This window comes from Malaya genurostris, chromosome 3 (genome assembly GCF_030247185.1).
Source record: "Malaya genurostris strain Urasoe2022 chromosome 3, Malgen_1.1, whole genome shotgun sequence".
In the NCBI taxonomy this organism is placed as follows: Eukaryota; Metazoa; Arthropoda; class Insecta; order Diptera; family Culicidae; genus Malaya; species Malaya genurostris.
In genome coordinates this window covers 289,361,301-289,387,077 of record NC_080572.1, presented here as the reverse complement: position 1 = coordinate 289,387,077, position 25,777 = coordinate 289,361,301, and the positions used below count along the sequence as shown (strand labels likewise).

Here is a 25,777-nt window from a genome sequence, read left to right as displayed (position 1 = left end):
TCCGCATAAGAACGTTTGGAACGTTCTTTCACGGATCGCTTCAATTTCTCCGCACGCTGTATGTACGTAGGGCACACCGAAAGATCATGAGGATTCTCCCCGCAGTAGCAACACTTTTCCACTGCTCTTCTGCAGAGATCGTCCTCATGGGCCTCTCCGCATTTGCCGCATCGCAGTTTGTTGCAACAATAGGTTGCCGTATGACCTAGCTGTTTGCAGCTTGTACAATGCATTACCCGCGGTACATACAGCCGAACAGGTAGACGAACTCCACTCACTACCAAATAATTTGGAAGTGCAGATCCGGCAAAAGTCACGCGAAATGAGTCCGATTGGTAAAATTTACCATCTATCGATTTGGAGTGCAATTGCTTGCACTCCAAAATTTTCACTGGTTGAAGGTCGGGGTTTTTGAAACGGCCTACCCCGTCCTTCATCAGATCTTCGATTGTCAGACTTTCGTCACGGACCACACCGTCGATCTCCACCACATGAGACGGGACGTACACGCGGTACTCCTTCGTGAACAACTCGCTGGTAGCAATCGCGTTTGCTTGCTTCAGGTCGGACACAACAACGCGTAACTTGTTTGGCGAAACCTTATCTATTGTTTTTATTGCCGAGTAATGTTTTTCCAGGTCCCGAGCAATATTTAAAACTCTGAGAGACTTTAATTTGGGCCGGAAGTATACCACCCACGGACCCCCCGAGCCATCGTCTTGGTAAACTTTTTGGCGGGCAGGCAATATCTTAAAGGGAGATGGAGGCATCGGAGAGGGAAATGGCATCGGAGAGGGAGATGGTATCGGAGGGGGAGATGGTATCGGAGGGGGAGATGGTATAGGAGGGGTAGATGGCATCTCGGAAGCAAACTCAGCCTCTAAATGTTCTTCGTTCATTCGTTCAGCTTCGCCCTCCTCCGAGACACCCCCACTGTCATCAATATTCATATTTAAAGTGCGGGAGTAAAGAAGTCTCCCGCACTTGAAATGAAAAAGAAAGAAATAAAATGAAAAGAAAATATATGAATAGTAAAAGTTGAAAGAAAAAGTTTGAGAAAATACTTAACAGTATGTCACGGTAAGCTGTTAGGTGAGTTGCTCCTTCACTCCTTCGTTGTGCTTCAGCGTGACCTTGACTCAGGATTTGGCTGCTGTGATGCGGGTAGCAAACAATAGAAATAACTGCTGCCCGAGGATAGCACAATAGCGTCTACTGTCGATACTGATACAAAACCGGTGCACAGACAGAACTTACTTGCGGGGATGCTACTTTTTATCACTTTTATTTAATGCCTATACTACAGCCTCTGCTGTGATAGGCACCTTCGTCTTACCGATGTCGATTGTTAAAAAAACGCGTGTGCTCACTTCGAACATTCGGTTACGAATGCGAACGAACTTCAGCATGCTAAATTCAAAGCAAACCTCTATGATTGATCTCATTATTTAAACAGCAGCATCTTATCATTGATTCGTACAAAAATCGTTCTATTTATGAATTGTGATTTGTTCAACTCACGCCTACGATGGCCAACAATAAACAACTAACTGATTACATTGCACACAATGCATCTTCTGGTAAACAGTATCAGAACTTTTGATTATGTTTACGGTATAGCTAGAACACCCATATGCGTTCCATCATTGAATCATTTGGCAATCAATAATGTTGATACCCAATTAAGCACGTGGCTCGAAATGACGAACCACATGAATTCACACAAAACAACTCGTTGCGCGCCAAATGATTCTTTCAACGATCTAGTATTCCTTTCTTCGACGGCCAAACACTTATGCAACTCGTTATGCGCCAAACACCTATCGATGATCTAGCAATCATTGGCGACTTTTTCAGTGGAAAAATCCATTGTCCATACAAAATAACTTTATTGGTTTTTCCAACTTTTCCGGTAAGTTTTTCTAATTTTTTTTATGTACGAACCCGGTGGGGGTAAAAACTGATCAAACAAAAAAAAAAGCATCTCAATCCGCCCAGCCGTTCTTACGTGATGCGATTACAAAGAATGATCTCTGCATTTTTATATATATAGATATATATATATATATTTTTTTTTTAATTTTCCTTCTTACTCGACAAACATTTTGGCCCTTTTTATCAAGTGAAATTGAGTCCTTATTACGGAAGTCGCTTCAGAGAAAAAAGTAATTACTTAGATGAGCTTGTGGTTATTACGAACATCACATCGCCAAAACATTGCTGGAAAAATGATTTTTTCCAGCAATGTTTTTTTTTGGAAGTGAGAACGGTAACAAGGGCCTATAATCTATATCTATAATCTTAACAGCTTTCATCGAACAAGTTGCTTATGTGTTTTGCATAAAACTTATTTAATTTATCGTAGCAAACGAATTCTCTTAAGTTGATGTTGCATGATCCTGAGTAAACTGGTCAAAGGGTGTAACCGGGCTTACCTATAAAAATGGCCCCCAAACAGAAATAAAAATTGGTATAAGCTGTTTGAAAGGGTTTGTATTGGAGATGATTTTCCCAAAATTTCAACCCTTTAACTGCTATATTTGCGGAGTTAGGGTTGTTCTTCTGATTTTCATTTTATTTAAATTTTTCAAAAAACCTCTTGGGCAAAAAATTAAAAAAAAATCAGGAATATTTTGGAAGTTATGGAAACCTTTCTGATTTTGATGTGGAACACATCTTTATTTTCTATATAGGGTTGCAAATCAGAAACTCAAGGAAAAATACACGTAGAAATGTGGTCAGGTTTTAAACACTTACAGCTCAGTCTATTTTGTATCAATTGTTAATATTATTTCATTATTTGATTGGAAATATTTCTAAGATTCGATTTGAATGTATGAAGCCACGTATTTTCAATTATATATGATTGAAATTTTGATTAGTAGCGAGCAGTGTTCTATTTTGTCTGCTAAAAATCTCCGGCATATCAGATTTCCCTGCCATAGACGGTTTTGAAGGAGTAAGCCGTATATCAAAGGAAAAGCATCGCTCTGATTGGTCAATCGATGCAAAAGTGAAGCTGTTGGAAGCACGCGAATCTATAAATTGAAGCAAAATTATAGCTAACGATTCAGTCCTACTCGTAGCATGCTAGAGGTAGGTTGTTGCTAAACAGCAAGACGAAAAGTGCCATAAAACGATTTGAAGCTTTAATTGGTATGCTCTGATCTTGGATGAAATTCCATGCAATGTCGTTTCGCCTGAGAAATTAACAACTACCCCAGGGTAAATGTTGAGTGCGTAACTGCTATAAAAATAACTGCTTGCATACAAAACTTGAACACAAGCTTGGCGAAGAGAAGCTTTAATATCAAAATCCGTATCGCAAGTATGTTCAAAGATATAATTGCATACATTTGGGATATTGGTGTAATTTCGTCGGCTATAAAACAAACAATGTTTGGTGTTGGTTCCTAATCAAGATCAATCTAAGCAAATTCAAAAGTGTGACGATTGATTGAACTGTTTGATTGTAGATCGTTAGAAAGTTTGGTTGCCTTGTTCCGCATCAATGGCTCGAACAACCCCATAGGCCTGATCCTTGTAGTTTTTTCAGAATTTTCCAAATTGTATTTCATGTGGAAAAAAACTTCGTAACTGTAACTTCGGGACCGGAAGTCGGATTCGAATAAAATTCTGGAACTTTGTGTGTGGTTACAAGACCTTTCATTTAAATCTAAGTTCATGAAAATCGGTTCAGCCATCTCCGAGAAAAGTGAGTGCAAGAAAATATTACATACATACATACATACATACACACACAGACATTTTGCGTACTCGACGAACTGAGTCGAAGTAGGTTTTCACGGTGATTGCATAACCTTTCTATATAAGAAAGGCAAAAATCGCTCTTACATAAATTACGCAATAATTGATATGCAAAAACATGTAATCAATGTAAAATAAGTTATACGGAATGAGATCAGTATGAGTTTTTTCCTCTACCACCACCCCGATACTAGATAGAAAACGGAAGTTCAGCACGCACGGTCTGGCATCGCTGCCTGGATGCGTAAAATGAGTTCAGTTCCAGAATCCTAGAACTAAATTCATCAAATGAGCTCTTGATCTGGAGTCCGAACCTGAATTTTGCAACTGCATTCCTGTTGCAATAGACTTCGCAACCGATTCATAGCGTACAGAATCATTGCATGGCTAGTACTATGATTCTACTGTCACTAAGAATCCTTCCGGGTCAGAACTCGGACATACGACAACTGGCTTGTAAGACCAGCGCCCTATGCATTGAACCGCCAACCCGGGGAGAAAATCACACAAACAAAAAACAAATTCAAACGATTATCCATATTCGGAAATGTGAAAGAATCCTGTAAATTTTATTCGTATTCTCGTCCTTCCAGTTATGTCTCTGACATTACCCACTCGCCTTTCTCATATATAAAGGCTATGCAATCACTGTGAAAATTTACTTTTGAACCGAGGCCCAGAGGGTCGAATGTCTTATACCATTCGACTCAGCTCGACGAACTGAGCAAATATCTGAGTGTATGTATGTATGTATGTATGTATGAATGCGTGTATGTATTTTCACAAATGCGAATTCAAATGAAAGGTCTTACGGTCCCACAGATCACTATTGAATTTTATCCCGATCCGACGTCCAGTTCCGGAATTACAAGACAATATTTGCAAATCTATGAGATTTTTACAAACTAAGATGCAAATGAAAGGTCTTAAAATTCTTCGGAAAGCCTTCGAAAAATTGATTCAGATCCGACTTCCGGTTCCGGTATTACAGTGCGATTAGTAAAAATGTTCAATTTCGTCAGTATTTTTTCACAAGCGATGGCGATACGAGTTGCACATTTTTATAAAACTTACTGGCAAATTCATCTAGTTGGCAGTTCTTGTTAGTTGGTGGATATATAAATCTACTTTGGGATTACTAGTGCCCGGCTTCCGCTACCAAACGCACCGGTAATAGTGAAGGAATGCTCCAAAAACGGAACTCACTCCGATTTCTCAGCAACGGTTAAGCCGAATTTCACGAATCATTATTCAAATTAAAGCTTTCATTGTCTTAAAATATACTGTGCAATTTCATTCAGATCAGATTTTCGGTTCAAAAATTGTAGGGCAATAAGTATCCAAACTTTCAAACTGTCAAACAAAATGATGCAAAATCGGTGCGCATCGATACGTGCTGATACGGAAGACGAAGAAAACGCACCCACCTAGCGTGCTTTGTTCAATTTTGTGTAGCGTGCAGGGTTGCCACATTTAAATCTTTATAAACTTGACATAACTATTTACAAATTGAAAAGATGATGGTTGTTTACATCGAAGAAATTTTTTGATTGTATTCTAGTTGACAGAATCTTCTAGTGATAAAAAACATAAGTAATATGAGAAAGGCATCATTACACCACTAGGTGGATTACAAAAGGTTTTTTTTGATAGACATAACTGAAAACACCACTAGTATTCATATAAGTATAAGTAAGTCATGTTTCCATTGAACGTAGGACACAGTCAAGCCCTGGTACCGTGAAAATCTGTCCCATTCGACTCTTTCCTATGCTGAAAAGTAAAGGTAAAGGTCGTGCTTTACACCACCTTCGAACTGACGAAAGCAGCATTCCGAGAAGTTGTCACATTCTATTTGCGACGGCTTCTTTCTCACACAACGAAGTTCATTGTGCTGCTAATTTTTTTTATTCCTCTTTAGCAAGTTCCTGTTCCTTCTTCATTATTTTAGTTAGTATATTAAAAATGATCCCTTCTTCCCTTGAAAACTCCGTTCGTGACAACCGTGAAAGTACACTAAGGTGCGAATTTTCAGAGTTATGCGTTTTTTTTATGCGGTACGCAAACTCGCATAAAAAAGACTTCAGTGTACATCGAGTAATTACCGTGGCAAAATTTCTGAATTTATTCTAAATTTTGGTTTTCCTTTTCCATTCTGTATCAGAACAAGTATTCAACCACGAAGTAGAAACTATGAATCGAACGAATATCAAGATACGATCGCTGTTCAAGTAGATTCGTACTTCCATGGATTACTGTGCTTATGTAAGAATCATTTAGTCGAAATTGAAAAGCGAACCAATCGTTCTAAGCTTGACACGTGAGAGCCCAGTCGATCGAAAATAGATTTCTAATCAGCAGCTGAGCTGGCCGAGACTCGATTAAACAAACCATGCTTCCATTCCATTCACAAAAACGCATTATCAGCCGCGTGGTGATGAATGTTGTTGAGAGTTTTGCACCAGGCGTTGAATGTTTTTTTATAAACAGGAAAGAACCAAACATCCGGAAGATTACAAATGCCGCCGGAAAAGTTTGTCAGTGTTGCTGCACGGATGACAGCATAGCTTCGCCGTAGGACAGAGGAACTGCGTCACAGCCAGCCGTTTCGATTTCGTAACACGTTCTGCAGTTGAACTGTTACTGGAAACCGTTAAATCCTGTGCTTCATTAATGGGTTTATGAGCCAATGGAAAGTCAGAAACAAATTACCGGTGATAAGCCGATTAGAACAAAAAAAAACTGTACTCGAAATAATCGTCTTGTTTTACTCGGAACCGATCTTGACTGCGTCGTGCGCTTTTGAACGCTGCTGCTGCTGCTCCTCTATCCTTTCCCTCGTCCTGTCCGGTAGTTTGCCTTGAGTCGGTTCGTTTGTTTCTTGGGAAAACAATACTTTTGTTGGCTTCTCGGTGTGACTTTCCGTAACTTCAAGGCACAACGAAACAAATGAAATGGAAATGCTCACTTTGCAGGTACAAACATATATACTTACTTACTTGGGACTCGGGAAGTGTCATTATTGGAGATACTTTACGCTTGATCTGGTGCATCGGCTAACTCGCCTGTGTTGTGTATCATTTGCCATGCGAGACGAAATACCCAATCCGGGGACAGGATATCGCATTTCCACCGCCCGATGCCCTTCTCAGTGGCAATGGCAACGATGGCATACGACAACCGATGTGTACTTGTTTGTTTTCATGCAGTGAAGTAATTGCAAACTACCGTGCAATTTTGGTGTTTTCTGTCGTTCTGTCCGACCAATGCTTACTTACTTGTCAATGTCTTAAATCCGGTTCTTGTTCGAAAACATCGGATCCTTACCTTCGAGCAAATTCCCCATTGAAATAGGCCAAATTATTAAAGCAGTGCAGTGCTAATTTCAATTAAAATACCTTTCGTTAAAATGTTGACAAACTAGGCGACAGTATTGACTGAACCGGCTGAAATATTGACATTTACCGCAAGACACGTCGCAACCGCTACACGAAAGGATCGATTTCCTGTCCAAGTAGGCTGCGTCTTGCGTTGCAATGCAATGCAATGCCATGCAGGCAACGCATGATTTACGATGCGGAAAAATGCGGTGCCGTGCGGCGTGACAGGAAACGATCCAAACAGAATGTCGTGTCACTGATGATGCGTCACCGGTTATCGGGAATGTTCGTTACCCAAGCCGTTCGAAGGATGTGTCATTTTGCATTAAGCATACTTCAAACCGTGGTCAGCGAAAACCTTTGCTATCAGAAACGCAGTATTCTGTTTAGGCAGTGAAACGACTGCATTAATGCTGATCGCTACTGCATCACGCCGTCACATTAGTGAGTGGCAAGGATTCTTGACAAGGCTGATAAAATAATCTCGAACCAGAAAATTTACTACCTTAGCTGATTGCGTAATTTTTCGTCATTATAAAGCCAAAAAACAACCGTAGGGGCTGGGGTCCACTAGGAGATTGATAGTACCTATTAGCTCTCTCCGGACAGTACCAGCCTAGATGCCGTGTGAAATCCGGCTGAACAAAATGAACCAAGAATAGATCCACTGGGTTCCAGCTTCCATGTCGTAAAAGGCGACAATTGCAGGAGTTTCTTTTTCCTTTCAGATATCAGATATTTTCAATGTTTCTCTTCTGATTACTCTATTTTACTAAATTATCTCTTCATTCAACCTATCAATTTCCGTCTAGCTTCGGAGAAAAGTTTTATTTGGAATGTTTTCTTCTTCCATGTTATTGATTGTCTTTCAGGATTATAAATCGAATGATAAAAATCAGCTATTGCGCAAATCCGTTGATATTACAAAGTTAATAACAGAGATAACATATATCGGTATATTGAATACATACTAAAAATACACTTGATATTAATATTTCAAACAATAAATTAATATTTTTCTCGGTAGCCGGCTGCCCAGATCAACCAATATAACCAATTAATAATTTTAGTAAATAATTAAAATAATAAAGCGGAAAAAATAGAGCATCAAGACGCGCGTGAAATCTGTTGACCTTGATTTGGTGATTAAAAAGATTTTATAACAACTGTTTAGAATATGTCAATGCAATGAATCAACTATTTTGTCTAAAATCTATTCACTCGTTTATTTTGTATCACGTAATTTTATTTATAAAAATAGGGAAGTTGTCTCCCAGTGTCAGGAGCACAGAATGATATGTGTGGAAATTTAAAAAAATCAAGAAAGGTTTTGCCTCTATAGAATTGCCCGACTTTCGAACGGAGCCTCGGAGACTCATAGTGTTAAAGACTGTCCCAGAAAGTATGGACGCAACCAAAAACCGCTGCCATTTCGCAATGGTTCAGAATCTGTCAATTTTTATGGCTGCGTCCTGTTGTGTACAAATGGTGCACAGAACGCGGACTGTCACTGAGAAAGATAGCAAAAATGCAAGAAGTAAGTGAAAAAGTCGTGCGAAATGCAATCAGGAAGTTCGGTGAGGATAACACCTTTGAGGATAAACCGAAAACAGGTCGAAAAAAAGGTCCTGCTAACCCTCATTTGGATGAACGTATACCGAAGGCGTTCGAGCAAAAGAAGGAGGTTTCAGTTCGGGATGTGACCAAAAAAGTGTGCACTTCGAAGTCAAATGTTCTTCGTGCTAAAGAACGTTTGAATCTTCGAACCTATAAGAAGCAGAAACAATCAAAACATAGTCCGAAACAAGAAGCATCGATCAGGCCGAGAGTTTGCAAGCTGTACGATTCTTGCTGGAAATTTGAACTTCCTAAACATGGACGACGAAACCTACGTGAAACTCGATTACAAATCCTTGCCGGGACCACAATATTATACGGTGCGAGAAAGGCAAGTGTTAAACCAGTCCGAGACATCGATTGAAGTCGAAAAATTTGGTAAGAAAGCTATGGTCTGGCAAGCAATTTGTAGCTGCGGTAAGATTTCGAAACCCTTCATCACCACTGCTTCAATGAACAGCGAAATATACATCAAGTAATGTTTACAAAAACGACTTCTACCCATCATTCGAAGCCACAAGGATCCTGTTGTCTCCTGGCCAGATCTTGCTTTTTGCCACTACTCGAAACCAACGGTCGAATGGTATACTACCAAAAATGTTACTTTCGACCAATTGCGGAATTTTGGGCATTAACGAAGGCACATCTTAAGAAACATGTCTCGGCAGCCGAAACCATTCAACAGTTCGAAAAAGATTGGAAAAAAGTGTCAAAACTTGTCGCCAAGAAGTTTGTACGGAATTTAATGAGGAACGTTCGCAAGAAGGTGCGCCAGCTACTCTACAATGGCTAAGTAGCAAATGTTGAGAATAATATTCTGCTGTTGTAATCTAATATTATCAGTAGGGTAAGGGCTCCCTATTTCATCTTATCTGTAAGGATGTTACCTTAAAACCTGATTTAGACACCAAAATCACTACGATTTTTTCATATTTCTTCTTCGCCTTGCTTCACATTGGGAATTGATTAACATTCCTTGGAAATTAAAATAATAATTGAAAAATCATCTAAAAACACTTCTGATATGTTAACTACTGTGCTGCTAATTTCATCTCAATGGTTTTATATTCATCCTATCGTTGGTCCTTTATTAATCCCATAAATTAGCTATTACGAAAGCAATCAAAACCAAAATATTGCACTATTACACTCTCAGATTCAAAATGTCGAAATTTTCTTTAAAAAGGGCCTAATGCCAACTATGACACAACACACGATATTTTAAAAAACAGTTAGGAATCATTTCGACGTTTAAAATTTTTTGGTTCGTTTTTATTACCTTTCGTTTCAAACTTAAAATTTTACTCTGCAGTTAATTTGGAGAACTTAAAAAAACAAAACAAAAAAAGAATTGTTACTATTTAGGCATTGGCCCTTCTTAAAACAAAATACAGAATCAGAGATGCCATTCATATAGATTTATCTGTATTGTATAGATTTTTTCGTTCGCGTTCGTTAAATCAAATTACAGATTTTCTAAATTCAATACAGATTTGTAAAGGTTCATAAAAAGTGAGAAGTAAAACGTTAGACTTTTCTCTCTGAGTATCTGTTAGTATTTGATTACAGTACTTCTTTAAAAGTTTATTAATCAACGGACAAATCACATGTTAAAATGGAAATCTTTTGTGCAAATGTTTGATGACGAACACTGATAAACATTTATATTAATATTTAAACCCAATTTGAATTTGATTTGAATTTGAATTCGATTCATTTTATTAGTGAAAACAGATAGAGCAGATACATATTTTCTATGAAAATATCTGGCATCTCTGTGCACAGCCGAAGAAACACACACATTTAACAGTGTTATGGTGACGTATAGCGGAAAGAAACCAGTGCTACTAGATTTGCTACAATGGTTATTTGATTAGTATTTAACACGCTCTATTTGGTAATATTAGAATCCGAAACAGTTTTATATAGATATAAAATTGTTGTCAAAATTGTTTTTTTATTGTGTTGGTACATATGTCCCTAATGTATGGTGAAATTTTCAGTTGTATTCATTGTTTACATTCTGTCTTGTAGCGGCTGGCGTAGACGTGTTTTTTTGAGCTCGGCGATTTTTGTTAGTTTAAACAATGGAAGAATTGAAGAGTCAAGAATTTGTATTAAATTTTGCGTGAAAAATGAAATAAAGTGTAACCAAGTGTGCGAAATGTTACAGAGAGCCTACGGTGAGTCTGCTATGAAAAAAACAAGTGTTTACGAGTGGTATAAGCGATTCCAAGATGGCCGCGAAGACGTTGAAGACGACGAACGCTCCGGTCGACCCAGCACGTCAATAATCGATGAAAATGTGGGAAAAGTGGAAAAAATGATTATGGATGATCGCCGAATCACTATTAGAGAAGTTGCTGATGAAGTTGGCATATCAGTTGGCTCATGCCATCATATTTTTTCAAATGTTTTGGGCATGAAACGAGTGGCAGCAAAATTCATCGTTGCTTATTCGTGATTTTTTGGCTAAAAACAAGACTTTAATCATGCCCCAACCTCCTTATTCACCAGATATCGCTCCGTGTGATTTTTTCCTGTTCCCAAAGTTGAAGAGACCCATGAAAGGACAGCGTTTTTCATCGATTGAAGAGATAAAGGCAGAATCGCTGAGAGTGCTACAGAGCATTACAAAAAGTGACTATCAGGGGTGTTTCGAAGAAGATATAATTAAACTAATGTCACGGATACCAAAAAATACTTGTTGATGATAATTTAAAGAAGAAAAAATAAATTTTTTTATTTAACATTATGAGAAAACTTGGCAACCTTGCGATACGAAATAAGATGAAAACAAAGCGTAATCAAGTGAATTAAGTGCCAATTTTCATTTCATATTTTTCATTACTTTTATTGCTTATCAGGTAATTTCAGAAGTCTTTAATCGTTGAATAAACAAGTGGAAAGTGAAAATTACTAACTATAAAGTCATCCAACATTGAATAGTGGTGTAATTATGTGAAATAGTGATCAAGTTTTGAAACGAGTCGATTAGTAAATATACAGAAACATGATGAATTGTAAAACTTTAGACGAAAGTGGTTCTTAAATCAAAAAGTGAGTTTATTTTAAATGAAAAAACGCGATCGTTGAAGGTTTTTTAACTATTTTTTTCAATTGGAAAGTGTGGCAAAACCTAGAATAAATGTTTTAAAACGTTCCACAGTTTTGTTCAGGTACGTTTAGAGATATGATTAATGTTCAAAGTTATGAGGTGAAGGAATGAGATGGAAATTGGAGCTGGGATGAAATAAGGAGCCCTTACCCTATTTTATTCAAACTAAAAATTGATCCTTTATTGTACGAGGTTAAACTTGAGCATAAAGAAAACCGGATGAAATTTAAGTTATTCCTTCAAGATTTTTTGAACTTTTGATCGAACGCTCTTCATCAAGTTCCGGACAAGTGTTGCATCGCATTTTTTGAACGCTTAAGCCCAAATTTTTTTGAACACCTGCATGTTCCCAGCTGCCTAACCAGTCTACTTGAAGACCCTCTTCACGATTGCCCAGTAACGTTCGATCGGTCGAAACTGAGGTCAATTTGGTGGATTGATATTTTTATACCCTTTTGCGCAAGCCAATTGAGAATTGTTTTGGCATAGTGAGCCGACGCCAAATCCAGACAAAACAGTGGAGGTGTACTATGCTTCTTATATAAAGTCAGCAATCTCTTCTGGAAACACTCAGATCGATAGATTTCTGCATTTATAGTTCCGGTAGTGTAAAAAATGGTTGACTTCAAACCACAGGAACATATTGCTTGCCATACCAGAACCTTCCGTCCGAGTTTCTCCACTTGAATCGACCTGTCCGCATCGCTCACATCCTCCTCCACGACGACAGTAAAGTATTGTGGACCAGGAAGGTCCATCGTCCATCAAAACGCATGCATCCGGACACTGCAAAAGACGTGAATACAATTTCCGGGTTCTTGTTGCTGCTCGCTTCTTCTGTTCTACACTTTGTTTCGAGATTTTCTGCTTCTTGTAGGTCTTCGGGTGTTTTCGCCTCTTGATACGCTGGATCATTCCGACACTCATTCCTGATTTTCTGGCCAAATAACGTATTGATATTGATTTGTTCTTCATGATTATTAGAGATACCACTTTCTGGTCCAGTTTCGGGTTGGAAGAACTGGGTTTTCTGGCTCTTCCTGGTAGCTCATCCAAAGAATAGTGTTCCCCAAACTTAATAATGATGGTTTTAACACTGGCATAATGAATTCCAAACCGCTTCGTCAATTTTCGCATAGCAATACCCTTCTCACTTAGCCATGTGTCCAGAACCTTAATTTTCACTTCCTTTTCAATACGCGACATTTTGCAGAATTTCAATCGCACAAACAAGTAAACAAACGAAAGCTGACAGCCAAACGCACAGCATGCTGTGATCTGAGCATAACAAACCATCACAAGTACATGCGTACTACACAAATGTATGTGGATAGCACATTTCATTCAATTAGTTTAAAAATTGTAGTAACTTAGTGAAGAAATAAGAACAATTACGGAGACGAACTACGGGAATAACAGAAAAAAAGTGTTATATCGTAAGATATTTTTAGCAAATTTTCAAATATTAATTCCAGTTGTCAAAATATTTGGAGGGCATGGCCACTCCATAAACTAAATAAATGTTTTAACTGACTAAATCATCCAGTTTAAAACGAAACAGAAACCAATAAAAATTACATCACGTTAAGAGCGTAGGAAAAGTGTGGCAAATCGAACCCGACATTAACGTGGAACGCTTATCAGCTTTCGGAAGAGTTTTGACAAAGAGTTCTAATATTTTGGCCGACACGATAACCTTTGAAATTCTAAAGCGGAAAGTTCAAATCCATAGCGAAGTCCTTGCGTGGCCAATCAACCGTCGAGCGCACGGCACCGAACATGGCGGAACTTCGAATTAACTACGGTTAAAAGTAAATTATATTACGGTCGGTGTCGGGGTGGGAGATGGGGGTTGGGGGGAAATTCGATACTTTCTTCGGTGCAGTTGAGGTGCGTGAATCGGGTTCGGAGTGAGGAGCCGCCGTGCTCTCAGCGACGGAGCGTGCTGCCGCCGTGTGTTATTTCGCAAAGCAAAAGAACATTATTCTTGGCATTTGTGTTTGTTTTTTTTTATTTTGCGGTACCGATCCTCACAACTCAGTTTGGTTTGGGCTGTGTGTTTGTGGGACGGAATTTTATGTAACAAAATCGCCGATGACGGTGACGAAAGCGACGACGACGACGACCACGACGCCGACGACAGCTGCGGGAGCTACACAGTAATCAAATTAGATTCTATACACCGTACAGCAGAGTATCATCGGCGGTAAGGCACAAAAAAAAACTACACACAGTCGATCCTGCCGTAAGTGAGCAAAACAAAAACATTGCTAAACGCGAGCTGGCAGTGTTTTCTAGCTTTCGAGACAGACGGTCGTTTGGTGGTTTTTGGTTGGATTAGCGATCGCGCGATGAACAGAACGGAATCCGAGGAAAGCCCGGTTGAACTGCTGGTAGAATCTGTGTCACCGACGCCGTCCGATGTGGGTTCCATGTCCGATTCTCCGGTCAGGGCCCATCCGAGACAGAAGAAGAAGAAAAGTGGATTATCGTTCAAAAAGATTCGTAGCAACGCTCAAAAGTTGATGCCGGGACGCAAGAAAGGCGAAAAGGACGGAGAAACCGAGGAAACCGAGGATCCCACTGAAGAAGGTCCACCCACTTCCCCACCGTCCGCGACGGGTTTGGATGAACTGAAGTCAACCGAGAGTCTTCCAGCGATCAACGAGGAACAACCGGTTCTGCAAGGCACCAAATCCATCGAAGAATTTCCCGGCGAAAGAAAAGCGAAAAAGACTCGTAAAGCAAATCGCGCTGCAAGTTTCGTGAAAAAACTTGCCGGTCGGAAGGGCAAAGTTGCTCCCAATCCGGTCAGTTCTCCACCCGAAGACGACGCTTCCGCTTCGACCATGGAGACTCCGCTCAGCATCAAGCGACGAACGCCGGAAGGTGCCAATCTGAATGTTTCCGATACCAGCCTGACCGAAAGTGACAAACCGAGTGAAAGTTTCAAAATCGAACAACTCGAACGTGAACCCAAACTAATTCGGACGATTCCGCCTAAAAAAACCGAACTGAAAATTACGCTGGTAAACAAACAGGCACCAGCAGCACCAGTAGGTAAAGGGAATTTTAGGGCTTCTTCCGCTGCCGGTGTTCAGTTACTCGAGACGTCGTCGTCGGCTTTGGCGTCGTCACCATCGCCGTCGTCGACAAGCGCTGGCGATAGCACAAAACCAGCCTCAGTCGCAAGTGTTGGTGAGTCGAAGACGGTCGCACCGAGTTCTACCGCTTCCAGTAGTTCTAAACCAATTAGGACCATAGCTGCACCGAACGTTGTAACCACGGCCATTAAGGACAATATCGGCATTTCATCTACCAGCCAGATTATCAAACCGGAAAACATCGCTCTGTCGGACACGGAAACCGACAACGCACTCGAAACGTTGGAAATCTTTGACAACACCGCCGTGAAAGCCCAAGACCAATCGCCGGAAAAAACTAGTGAAAAATTGAAAAACTTTTTTATGAAGAAGGAAGCCCAGAAAAAGTCCTCGACCGCCGCCACTGTCGTCACCTCCACCACCAACACCACCAAAACTACGAGCGTGACAACCACTTCGGAGACATCGAAGAAAAAATCGCCAAAAACCGTCGATCCTCGTTCGCCTGGCCAGAGTACGGTTCGAACGCAGGAAGCAGCAAAACCGTACCAGTTGGGAAACAACCTAAAAAATCCGAATCTATCCGGTTTCAAACCCATCAAACCGGAACAACAACAGACACCAGTCGAACCGGTGGAAGCAAAGCCGTCCACCTCCGGAGAAAATCGTCCTCCCGATGCAATAGTGTTCGACATCGGCAGCGAGGTTCGACCGAATCGTACTTCGAGTCCGCGCCAGTCGAGGTCACCGCAGCAGCCGCCACCGCTTCTCGCTCCACTGGTTCCGATCGGTACGGATAGCAGTGGACCACCCGCCGGTAGCAGCTACAGTCGGTCGAAATCGCTCGACGAGTACAACTCTTCGCAGGACGGACGCGTTTCGTTGGACGAAAGTTTGCTGAGTGAAAATTCCCGCCGCAGGATTGCCTACGTGGCCCAACCGACGCTGTTCACGCCCGAGGAGGAGGAACTGGTGAGCGGACGGCCGTCGCTGCTGTCCAGCGAGTACTCCGCCGATTCGGACGATTTTCTCGACAGCAAAATGTCACCGCACGGTGATCTGCTGCTGGATAAAAATGATAACGGGGTGAGTGTTTTGTGTTTTTTTTTTCTCTGTGACAGAAAACCTAAACCTGACCAATTATCCCGAGTGAAATGCGAAAGCAAATCGAAAACTCAATTTGATGTTCGTATTTATCGATTATTAAATTTGCAAAAAAAAATTTGCTAAAACATCCAACAGAAAACAATTTCTCCTATCAGTGTTAGCGAACTGAAATCTTCAGTATGATGTTAGTGTTGGCGAAACGAGGTGCACATTTTTATTAAGTTGACTGGTAAATTCATCTAGTTGGTAAATCTTGTCAGTTAGTGAATATATAAAACTACTTTGGGACTACTAGTCCTCGATAATAGTGAAGAAAATCTCCAAAAACGGAACTCTCTTCGATTTCTCAGCAACGGTTAAGCCGAATTTCACAAATCATGATTCAAATTAAAGCTCTCATTGTCTTTAAATAAACTGTGCAATTTCATCTTGATCCGACTTCTGGTTCCGACATTATAGGACGATGAGTGTCAAAACATCCAAAACATCATTTAAAATGACGATGCAAAACTAATACGAGACGATACGTGCGGCTTTCCTCCGTTCGCAGCGTGCTTTGTTCAATTTCGTATAGCGTGCAAGGTTGCCAAATTAAATTTATATTTTTCAGGTGAAAAAATGTAAATTTCTAATTATTGTATTCAATTTGTACCTACTTGTTAGTGTTACAACAAAATCAAGATAACGATGTTTTTCTATAAAAGTATACTTATTGCCTTTCTCATATCGAAAGTTTATACAATCACTTGAAAAAATGACTAGTGAAAATTGGCCCAGAGAGCTAAGTGTTCTGTATTATTCGACAAAGTTCATCGAGCTGAGCAATGTATGTGTCTGTGTGTGTATGTGTGTGAGTATTTGTCAAATAATGTCACTCATAAAATAAAAAATCTCGTAGTCCCATAGGTTACTATTGAATTTCACACCGTCATTTAGAGCGACGAAGCCAAAAAGGGTAAATCAGTCGGTGTTGAACAGTCGTTCGCACCGCACGCGTATAGCTCTTGGCTCCTGGAAATTATTTCTGGCTACCTACTAGAGTTTCATTGATTCAAGGCTTCAGTCTTTTTCAAGGCTACCTGAATCAAGAAACAGTCTTTTCAAAGACTAACAATTAGTCAGCCTTTCTCAAGGCTATACAAAGAGTGATATTCTAATATAATCAGTCTTTTTCCAGACTAAGAAATTAATCAGCCTTTCTTAAGGCTAGCTATTCAAAGAACTATTCTTCGAACTAATCAGTCTTTATTAAGACTACCACAAAATCAGTCTTTATCAAGACTTTTCCAAACTAGGAGTCTAATCGAAGACTAATTTAGCCTAGTTAATTCAATTTCAAATTTCATTCATTTCAAAAATGCCTGCATCCAACCGGAAAGGCAACAAGCCTAAGGCTAAAAATAGTTCAAAACGGAATAAATCACAATCCGTTATTCAACATTTTTCTAATAACATTCACGATCCTATAGAATCTGAATGTAAGAATAAAAGACAACGGACGGATTTTTCTTCCGTTGATCCTATGCCGTCTAACAATATTTACGAGATTCTTCCCGAATTCGATTGTAGCGACATAGAAGAAAATTCTTCAAAAATTCCCAAAATGGACGCTTGTCGTTCTGGGAAGAAACAACAATCTATGCCACCGGTGACGGTGATGATTTCCGACTTCAAAGCATTCCGTACTGAGCTTTCTACTTCTCTCCCAGAAGTAAAAGTCTCAATACTTATGAAAAAAGAGCGAATGGTACTTCTAAACCACGCTCTGGAATTTCCCATGAACTTTACCTAAGACACTTCAATCGAAGTGATGTAAACAATTTGAAAACTTTAGAAAAAGTACGTTTCATTTCCCACATTAAAATTCATTGGGAACATTATAAACGGCATAATCGTATTGCAAACTTAACGCAATGTCGTCGTTGCCAAGGCTTCGGCCATGGAACCAAAAATTGTCATATGGATATACGGTGCTTGAATTGTGGTGAATCGCATTCGAAAGATGTTTGTCCAATGAATGAAACCACTGATAAATTTTCATGTTCAAATTGCGATGGAAATCATAAATCCAATTATTTGAAATGTCCTGTCAGGGAAAAAATTTTAAACGCTCGTTCGCTTAGACAACAAGTCAAATCAACGACATTAAATTTACAGAACATACCTGAAAATCTAAAAACCGTTACAAATGCCTCGCCTAATTCTTCTAAGGCACCTATTTCTTCGAATTTAAAACAAAAAACAGGTACGCCTGCCAATTCGTCTTCTAACGAAAACAATTTATTGACAGGTAGATCGACTTCGTCATCATCTTCTTTTAATGTCAGTTACGCTAGTTTAACAGGTAGAAATCTACCACTTAATTATTTTAATGTAAATAATCAAAACACAGGAACGCCTTGCAGTTCATCTTCTAACGAACACAATTTATTAATAGGTAGATCGGCCAAATCATCTTCTTCTAATGGCAGTCCACCTACAAATATTCCTTCAATGCCATTCGCTTCTTTGAATGAAGTTGATTTAGGCGATATAACTGAAAATAAAATGATCTACCTACAAGATCAACTTTTTCAAATAATCATCCGGATGAATTCGACTTCATCATTTTTTGAAGTATTTCAAATCGGATGGCAATATGCAAATAATATTATAATGAATTTAAAATTTAACAGTGATGTTAAATAATTATTTGAATATTTTAAATTGGAATGCTCGATCTTTGAAATCGAGTGAAGATGAATTTTATAATTTTCTCAAAGTTCACAAAATCCATATTGCCATTGTGACAGGAACTTTTCTTAAACCAAATGTCAAATTGAAAAGTAATCCACATTATGTGGTTCATCGATTTGACAGGTTTACTGGAATGGGTGGTGGAGTTGCCATTTTTGTCCAACGGCGAATTAAACATCGAATTTTACCTTCTTTCAATACTAAAGTTATTGAAAGCTTCGGAATCGAAGCTGAAACCATTCATGGAATTTATTTCATCGCTGGAGCATATTTGCCATTCCAATGCACCGGCGAACAATTAAATTTCTTTAAAGGCGATTTGCAAAAACTCACAAGATATCGATCGAAATTTTTCGTAATAGGGGATTTAAATGCTAAGCATGTCCAGTGGAATTGTAGGCAAAATAACAGTAATGGTAAAATACGTCATAATCAACTCTCAGCTGGTTACTTTACAGTTCTTTATCCCAGTAATCCAACTTGTTTCTCTTCCTTGAAAAACCCGTCTACAATTGATCTGGTTCTAACGGATCAAAGTCACATTTGTAGTGAACCGATTACACATGCTGACTTTGACTCAGATCATCTTCCTGTAACATTCAGACTTTCCAACGAAGCTATAGTTAATCCAATTAGTTCTATATTCAACTATCATAGAGCTAATTGGTTGGATTACAGATCTCACATTGAAAATCATGTGGATCATGAAACAATTTTAGAAAATTCTGCGGACATCGACAGCTTCGAACCAGTCAGCATGGAAAACTTATTGGAATTCATTGGTTTTTCAATTATTATGAATCCAATGAACCAACGCTTGATTTTTCTTTCAAAATCGATTGAATAATAATGAAGTACGAAATAACTTTATATTTAATTTCGTGCCCCAAATATGTGCTTGAGAAAAGATTCTCTAAATAATTTTAACTGCATAGTATAATGAACTATTAGTTATAATTGGAATGTATTCCAATAATGTAATCTAAGAAATTATTAAAATATTGATGATTTCTGGCACCGGAGGCCAGAGGCTGTTTGGTCTTCGGTTCGTTATCGTTGAAACAGACATTTCTAGACTCATCATGCTATATAATTCCGAAAGTCGCTTCCGAAAAAAAGTTAATGGTGAATACTTTTACGTAAATTCTATCTCATCGGCGGGAAGGGCCGATTCAATAATGATTGAATTAGCATATATTCAAAGTGTGAAGGATTCAAAAATCCATTACGTCCAGTCTTTTTTACGAGCCAATACAACGAGAGGTAAACCCACTGCGCTCAATCATTGAAAAAAGTTCTTGTTTCTATGTGTCCGTTTTTCTTAGTATGCTTTGTGCGACGGTTCGTTCTACTGAAGCGGATAAAATTTTGCGCGCATTTTATGACGCCACATTTCACGCTAAGGGCTGAGGCCAGTAGATCGCGTAAAACCACGTGGCTCGCTGTGCGTATTACATTTCTCTCCATGCTCTCTCGCAAATGTGCAAAATGACTCTCGATGTGGCCAGGTGGCCAAGAAAGTTTGGATATTTTCGGTTACAAGTTTGACTTCATCACATAAAATCCAAGAAAGTTACCGCTTGTTTGGCAGCCTTTTTAAGTCGATTTTATTTCTCTCTCATGTTTCGTTACGTTACCAGGGAACTAAAATGGTGCCGCCATAGAAATCGACTTACCTTCATAAAAATAACATTCACTTCATTTTTTCATATATGTTTTTATGCACTAATCGCATCTAAATTAACACTCAAACGCTCGGGTTAGGATTTTCATCGATTTTTTTTCAAAAATTTGTAACTACTGAATAAATTAACCGATCTTGATGTATTTGGCGTTAGAAAAACCTGGTATTCTTTAATTTCATTCTGCCTTAATCGGTGTTGATATGGTCCAAAAACACCGGTGTTATTCCAGATCGCCTGGGGGTAAGTTGGTTTTGCCATGTTGGGTATTCTATCTAAAAAACTAAAAATGTATAAAAAAAAAAGTGAAAATAGCCCTCTAATACACCCTAAAACACACTGGCCTCAGCCCTTAAGGTGAAATGTAGCGTCATAAAATGCGCGCAAAGTTTTATCCGCTTCAGTTGAACGAACCGTCGCACAAAGCAGAACAAGAAAAACCGACACATAGAAACCAGAACTTTTTTCAGTGATTGAGCGCAGTGGGTATATATGTATTGTAAATCATTTATTTATACCCGGCTTTAACCTACACGGACGCAAAAAAGCTATTGAAATCCATAAGAAACACTTATGATATTTCGCTACAAGTTTCCCATATGGAAATCATAAGTCAATATTATGATCTTCAGAAAAATTTTTTCATTGACCTACTTATGGATTTCATAAATCATACTTATGAAGTTCGTTAGGTAGACTTATGATTAATGTAGAAATGTAGATATGAATGTAATAAGTTATTTACATATTGCATAACCCCTACTTATGAAATTCATTGCTTTTATCTTATGGTTTTCATAACGATTGATACTGATTGCCATGGTATATACGAGGTCTGTTCAAAAAGTATCCGGAATTCTCATTTTTCTAAAAAAATATTTATTTATTCGTCTACTTCTATATGGTCCCCTTCAAAGTAATCCCCCCTACAGGGTCCGGCACTCGAAGTGTAACCAACTTCAGACCGCTCGCGCAGCTGACGCACGGGCATCAGCTCTCTAGAAATTTGCTAAATGACAGTTCGGAGTAGTATTGTTTACAAGCGCAAGAAAGCATTTTGCCAAAAGTGAACGCGAAAAAAAAATCTTGACTTGAGAGAGCGAAGGAGTTGCTTCGTTTGGCCGAAATCGGTCAATTTCCGAACATTGTATTTTCTGACGAGATAATTTTTCCAATTGAGCAATTCGTAAACTCTCAAAACGATAGGGTTTACTTGACCGACCGTTCATACGAGAATTTGAGTCATCGATTGGCCACCAGGAGGCAGCACCCGCAACAGATAATGGTTTGGGCCGCTGTAACCGCAGATGGGCGCTCTCCAATCGTTTTCATCGAGCCTGGCGTCAAGGTAAATGCGACATATTATCGGGAAAGTATTCTGGAGGTTGCTTTGAAGCCGTGGGCAGACAAACATTTCGGTGGCAGACCATGGACGTTTCAGCAGGACTCGGCACCGTCTTACAAAGCTCGAGTGAACCAAGAATGGCTGAAAAACAACGTTCCGAACTTCATCACGTCCACACAATGGCTCTCGAATTCACCAGATGCGAATCCAATGGATTATTCTCTTTGGGCCATTTTGGAGAGCAAAGTCCGAACTAAAAGTTACACCAGTCTCGAGGCGCTGAAAAAAGTTATTGTCCGCGAGTGGGCCAAAATACCTGCAAGTCACATTCGGCCAAACGAAGCAACTCCTTCGCTCTCTCTAGTCACCAAGTCAAGGCAAAAGGTGGTCATATCGAGCAAAAGTGAATTGATTCTGAATTTTGTATTATTTTTACACATTTTGTACTTTGAATTAAGTAAAAGTAATTTTCCAAACTGAATTTATGGCCTTTTTAATTGGTTACACTTCGAGTGCCGGACCTGTAGATATAATACACTTATGCCAGCGTCTTCGAAACACCCCTGATAGTCACTTTTTGTAATGCTCTGTAGCACTCTCAGCGATTCTGCCTTTATCTCTTCAATCGATGAAAAACGCTGTCCTTTCATGGGTCTCTTCAACTTTGGGAACAGGAAAAAATCACACGGAGCGATATCTGGTGAATAAGGAGGTTCGGGCATGATTAAATGATGGTAATGCGTTTGTTTTTTTGATCAAAATTCAGCAGTTTTGGAACGAATTTTGCTGCCACTCGTTTCATGCCCAAAACATTTGAAAAAATATGATGGCATGAGCCAACTGATATGCCAACTTCATCTGCAACTTCTCTAATAGTGATTCGGCGATCATCCATAGTCATTTTTTCCACTTTTCCCACATTTTCATCGATTATTGACGTGCTGGGTCGACAGGAGCGTTCGTCGTCTTCAACGTCTTCGCGGCCATCTTGGAAACGCTTATACCACTCGTAAACACTTGTTTTTTTCAAAGCAGACTCACCGTAGGCTCTCTGTAACATTTCGCACATTTGGTTACACTTTAAGTCATTTTTCACGCAAAATTTAATACAAATTCTTTGACTCTTCAATTCTTCCATTGTTTAAACTAACAAAAATCGCCGAGCTCAAAAAAAAACACGTCTACACCAGCCGCTACAAGACAGAATGTAAACAATGAATACAGCTGAAAATTTCACCATACATTAGGGACATATGTACCAACACAATAAAAAAAAATTGACCACCGGACTCCCCAGACGCGCGCAATTAAAAAAAACTTTTTGAACAGACGTCGTATATGTATAACTGAAGAATGATTTCCTGTTTCGTGGATAGCAAATGATGAATTTCTACATATTGCGATTTTTTAGGAATCTATCCAGTTCCAAAAGATATATTAAAGTCATGTGAAAACGAGTCCAGATTAACAAAAGCTTCCAATTTCTGGAGGAAGATAACCTCCACAAACGCAATATTTTCTAATTGCTCTGTCATGCATAAACAAAGTGTTACTATGATGTAATAAAATAATTAATTGAGACTTACATTTCTTTTCTTTCAATCCGCTATCCAATTCCAAACAATTTCTGAAAGAACGGGATATTTTGAAGCTAACGAATTTAGTTCTTCGACTGCACAGGCGATCAACTCTATCAATTGTAATTTCGAATTATAAAAAAGTGTTTTGCACGCTACACATGGTGCGCTTTGCACAAAGTTTTGAACAAAACAACGGTGTCTTCGTTTTCCATTTTTATGGTTTGACTATTCTTATAAGGAATGACATTTTCACAAGGTAGACTGTTACAAAAATCATAAATTGTGTTTTAGGAATTTCATAAGTCATGCTTATATAGTTCATATGCGTGCTTACTAAATGCATAAGTCTTCAATGAAATCAAAATTGTGCTGGTTCATAAGTCACAACTTATGAAATTATTAAGTTTATTTTTTTCGGTGTATCGTGGTCGTTCACCGGGTGGGGCTTACCTCTCGTTATGTTGGCTTGTAAAAAAGACTGGACGTAATGGATTTTTGAATCCTTCACACTTTGAATATATGCTAATTCAATCATTATTGTGAGTGATTACTCTTACACTAGAGCTATGAATCACGAGTAATTATGAATGACTAACATGAGGTTATATGTATATGTATTGACTAACTTGCTAACCATGTACCATGTAAAAGAACGATTGAAGACAAGAGAACATTCAAGTATGCTCAATATCTTTGCCAGTAGTTGACCAGGCCACATTGTTTGTATCACAGGTTATATAAAAGTTATATTTTCAAATATTCTACATGAACGATAATACTTGGCTTGTATTCATTTCATTCAGTAGCCTGTCAAGGTTGAAGTTTTAGTTTTGTTAAACAAAATTGCTACAATCTAAAATAATACCTATTATATGATATTACACAGCTAAGCATTATTGCTTCAGAAACATCAGTTCAACAAGCTCAACAGAGTTGGACATTTTAAGCATTATAAATGACAGTTACTTAGAAAATAGACGACTTCTTACAATACCCATTTTATTGTATTCAACTCGTTTTCATTTCAACACAACACCCAATGCTGCATAAATTCGCGTCATTATTTGATATGCAATTTTTGCTCACGATATAATGCCATCGAGTCCACCGTGCATTTCTCACACCACGGAAATGCGGAAAAGTTTATGTAAACTTTTTCAAATTTCGGTTGTTTTGGCTAAAATTTTAAAATTTTAAGTTGCATTTTCAGATTCTTTGTGAAATTCTGCTACAAACACTACTTTTCAGTTCTAAAACCATCCCAAAAAAGCAAAATTTCAAAATTCTAAGAATACTTAGTTGTGATAAATTTGATTTCGAAAACTTAAGTGTTTTTGGTTTTTCGAAAATCGGTCTAATTTTTGAATAATTGATCAAAAACGTGATTCACGCATTCCGTTACATTTCACCTTAAGAGATAGAATAACGATGTCTTCTACAAAGTTTTAGGACTTCTAACTTCGCCAAAGAAACTATAGGTCCAACACAAAAAGTTTCGGATATTGGAAGCATTTTGTTTTAAACCCCTTGAAATCAATTGTGCATAACTTTTTTCAATGTCTTGCATCATTGTTTTCAATGTCTGTCTACTATGTTTAGGACAATTACTAAAAACGTAAAATTACGATTTGGCATTTTCATTATAAAGTCATTTAACATTTTACCTTTTAGATACATTAATTTTAACTACTTACAGGGCAGGGCCGCAATCTAAAATGCACATACATGAACTTTTTGGAAAGCGTAAATCCAGTAATAAAAAGTAACGAAATACGTAGCGTGGCCTTTTTAAACTGTGTAAATAAGATAACAAGAAATTAATGATAAATAATAGAATGAGACTCGTTAATCAAAAAAATTTGACTTTTTATAAATGGTGTACAACTCGACAAAAAATATCATAAGTAGTATTGCAATATGCTCTACCAACTAATTTAGTCATGTGAGAACAAGCTTCAGAAGGCAACTTGATTAAATTGCGCGAATCTACGACCTACATGATACTTTGTTCAAATTTATTCTACCTTCTGCTGAAGTCGCATCTCCAAATCCTAATGTTGAAAGTGTGAACTGAAACGAAATCGTTCTATTGTCTCTCTACTGCAGGCAAGTATGTCCACGACACCGTTGGAGAAACGGGAGCATCTGTACAAAATATTGGTGATTGGCGAGCTGGGCACCGGAAAGACATCCTTCATCAAACGGTACGTGCATCAGTTCTTCAGTCAGAACTACCGGGCGACGATCGGCGTCGATTTTGCGCTGAAAGTACTCAACTGGGACCCGAATACCATTATCCGATTGCAGCTATGGGATATTGCCGGTAAGTGTTTCGGATTG

General features: G+C 38.6%; 1 protein-coding gene across 5 annotated transcripts in view; it reads left to right on the top strand.

Annotated features, from left to right (window-relative positions):
* Positions 1-25,777, top strand: part of LOC131439594 (ras-related protein Rab-32) — a 45,720-nt gene that overhangs the window by 18,888 nt on the left and 1,055 nt on the right. For 4 of the 5 annotated variants that reach the window (XM_058610810.1, XM_058610809.1, XM_058610811.1 and 1 more), the window contains one exon: positions 25,544-25,760. In XM_058610810.1, coding sequence (XP_058466793.1) covers positions 25,550-25,760 — 211 coding nt within the window. In that variant the 5' untranslated portion in view covers positions 25,544-25,549. Of the gene's footprint in view, positions 1-14,063; positions 16,074-25,543; positions 25,761-25,777 lie in introns of those variants that run through there. The other variant, XM_058610807.1, reaches the window with a different exon arrangement.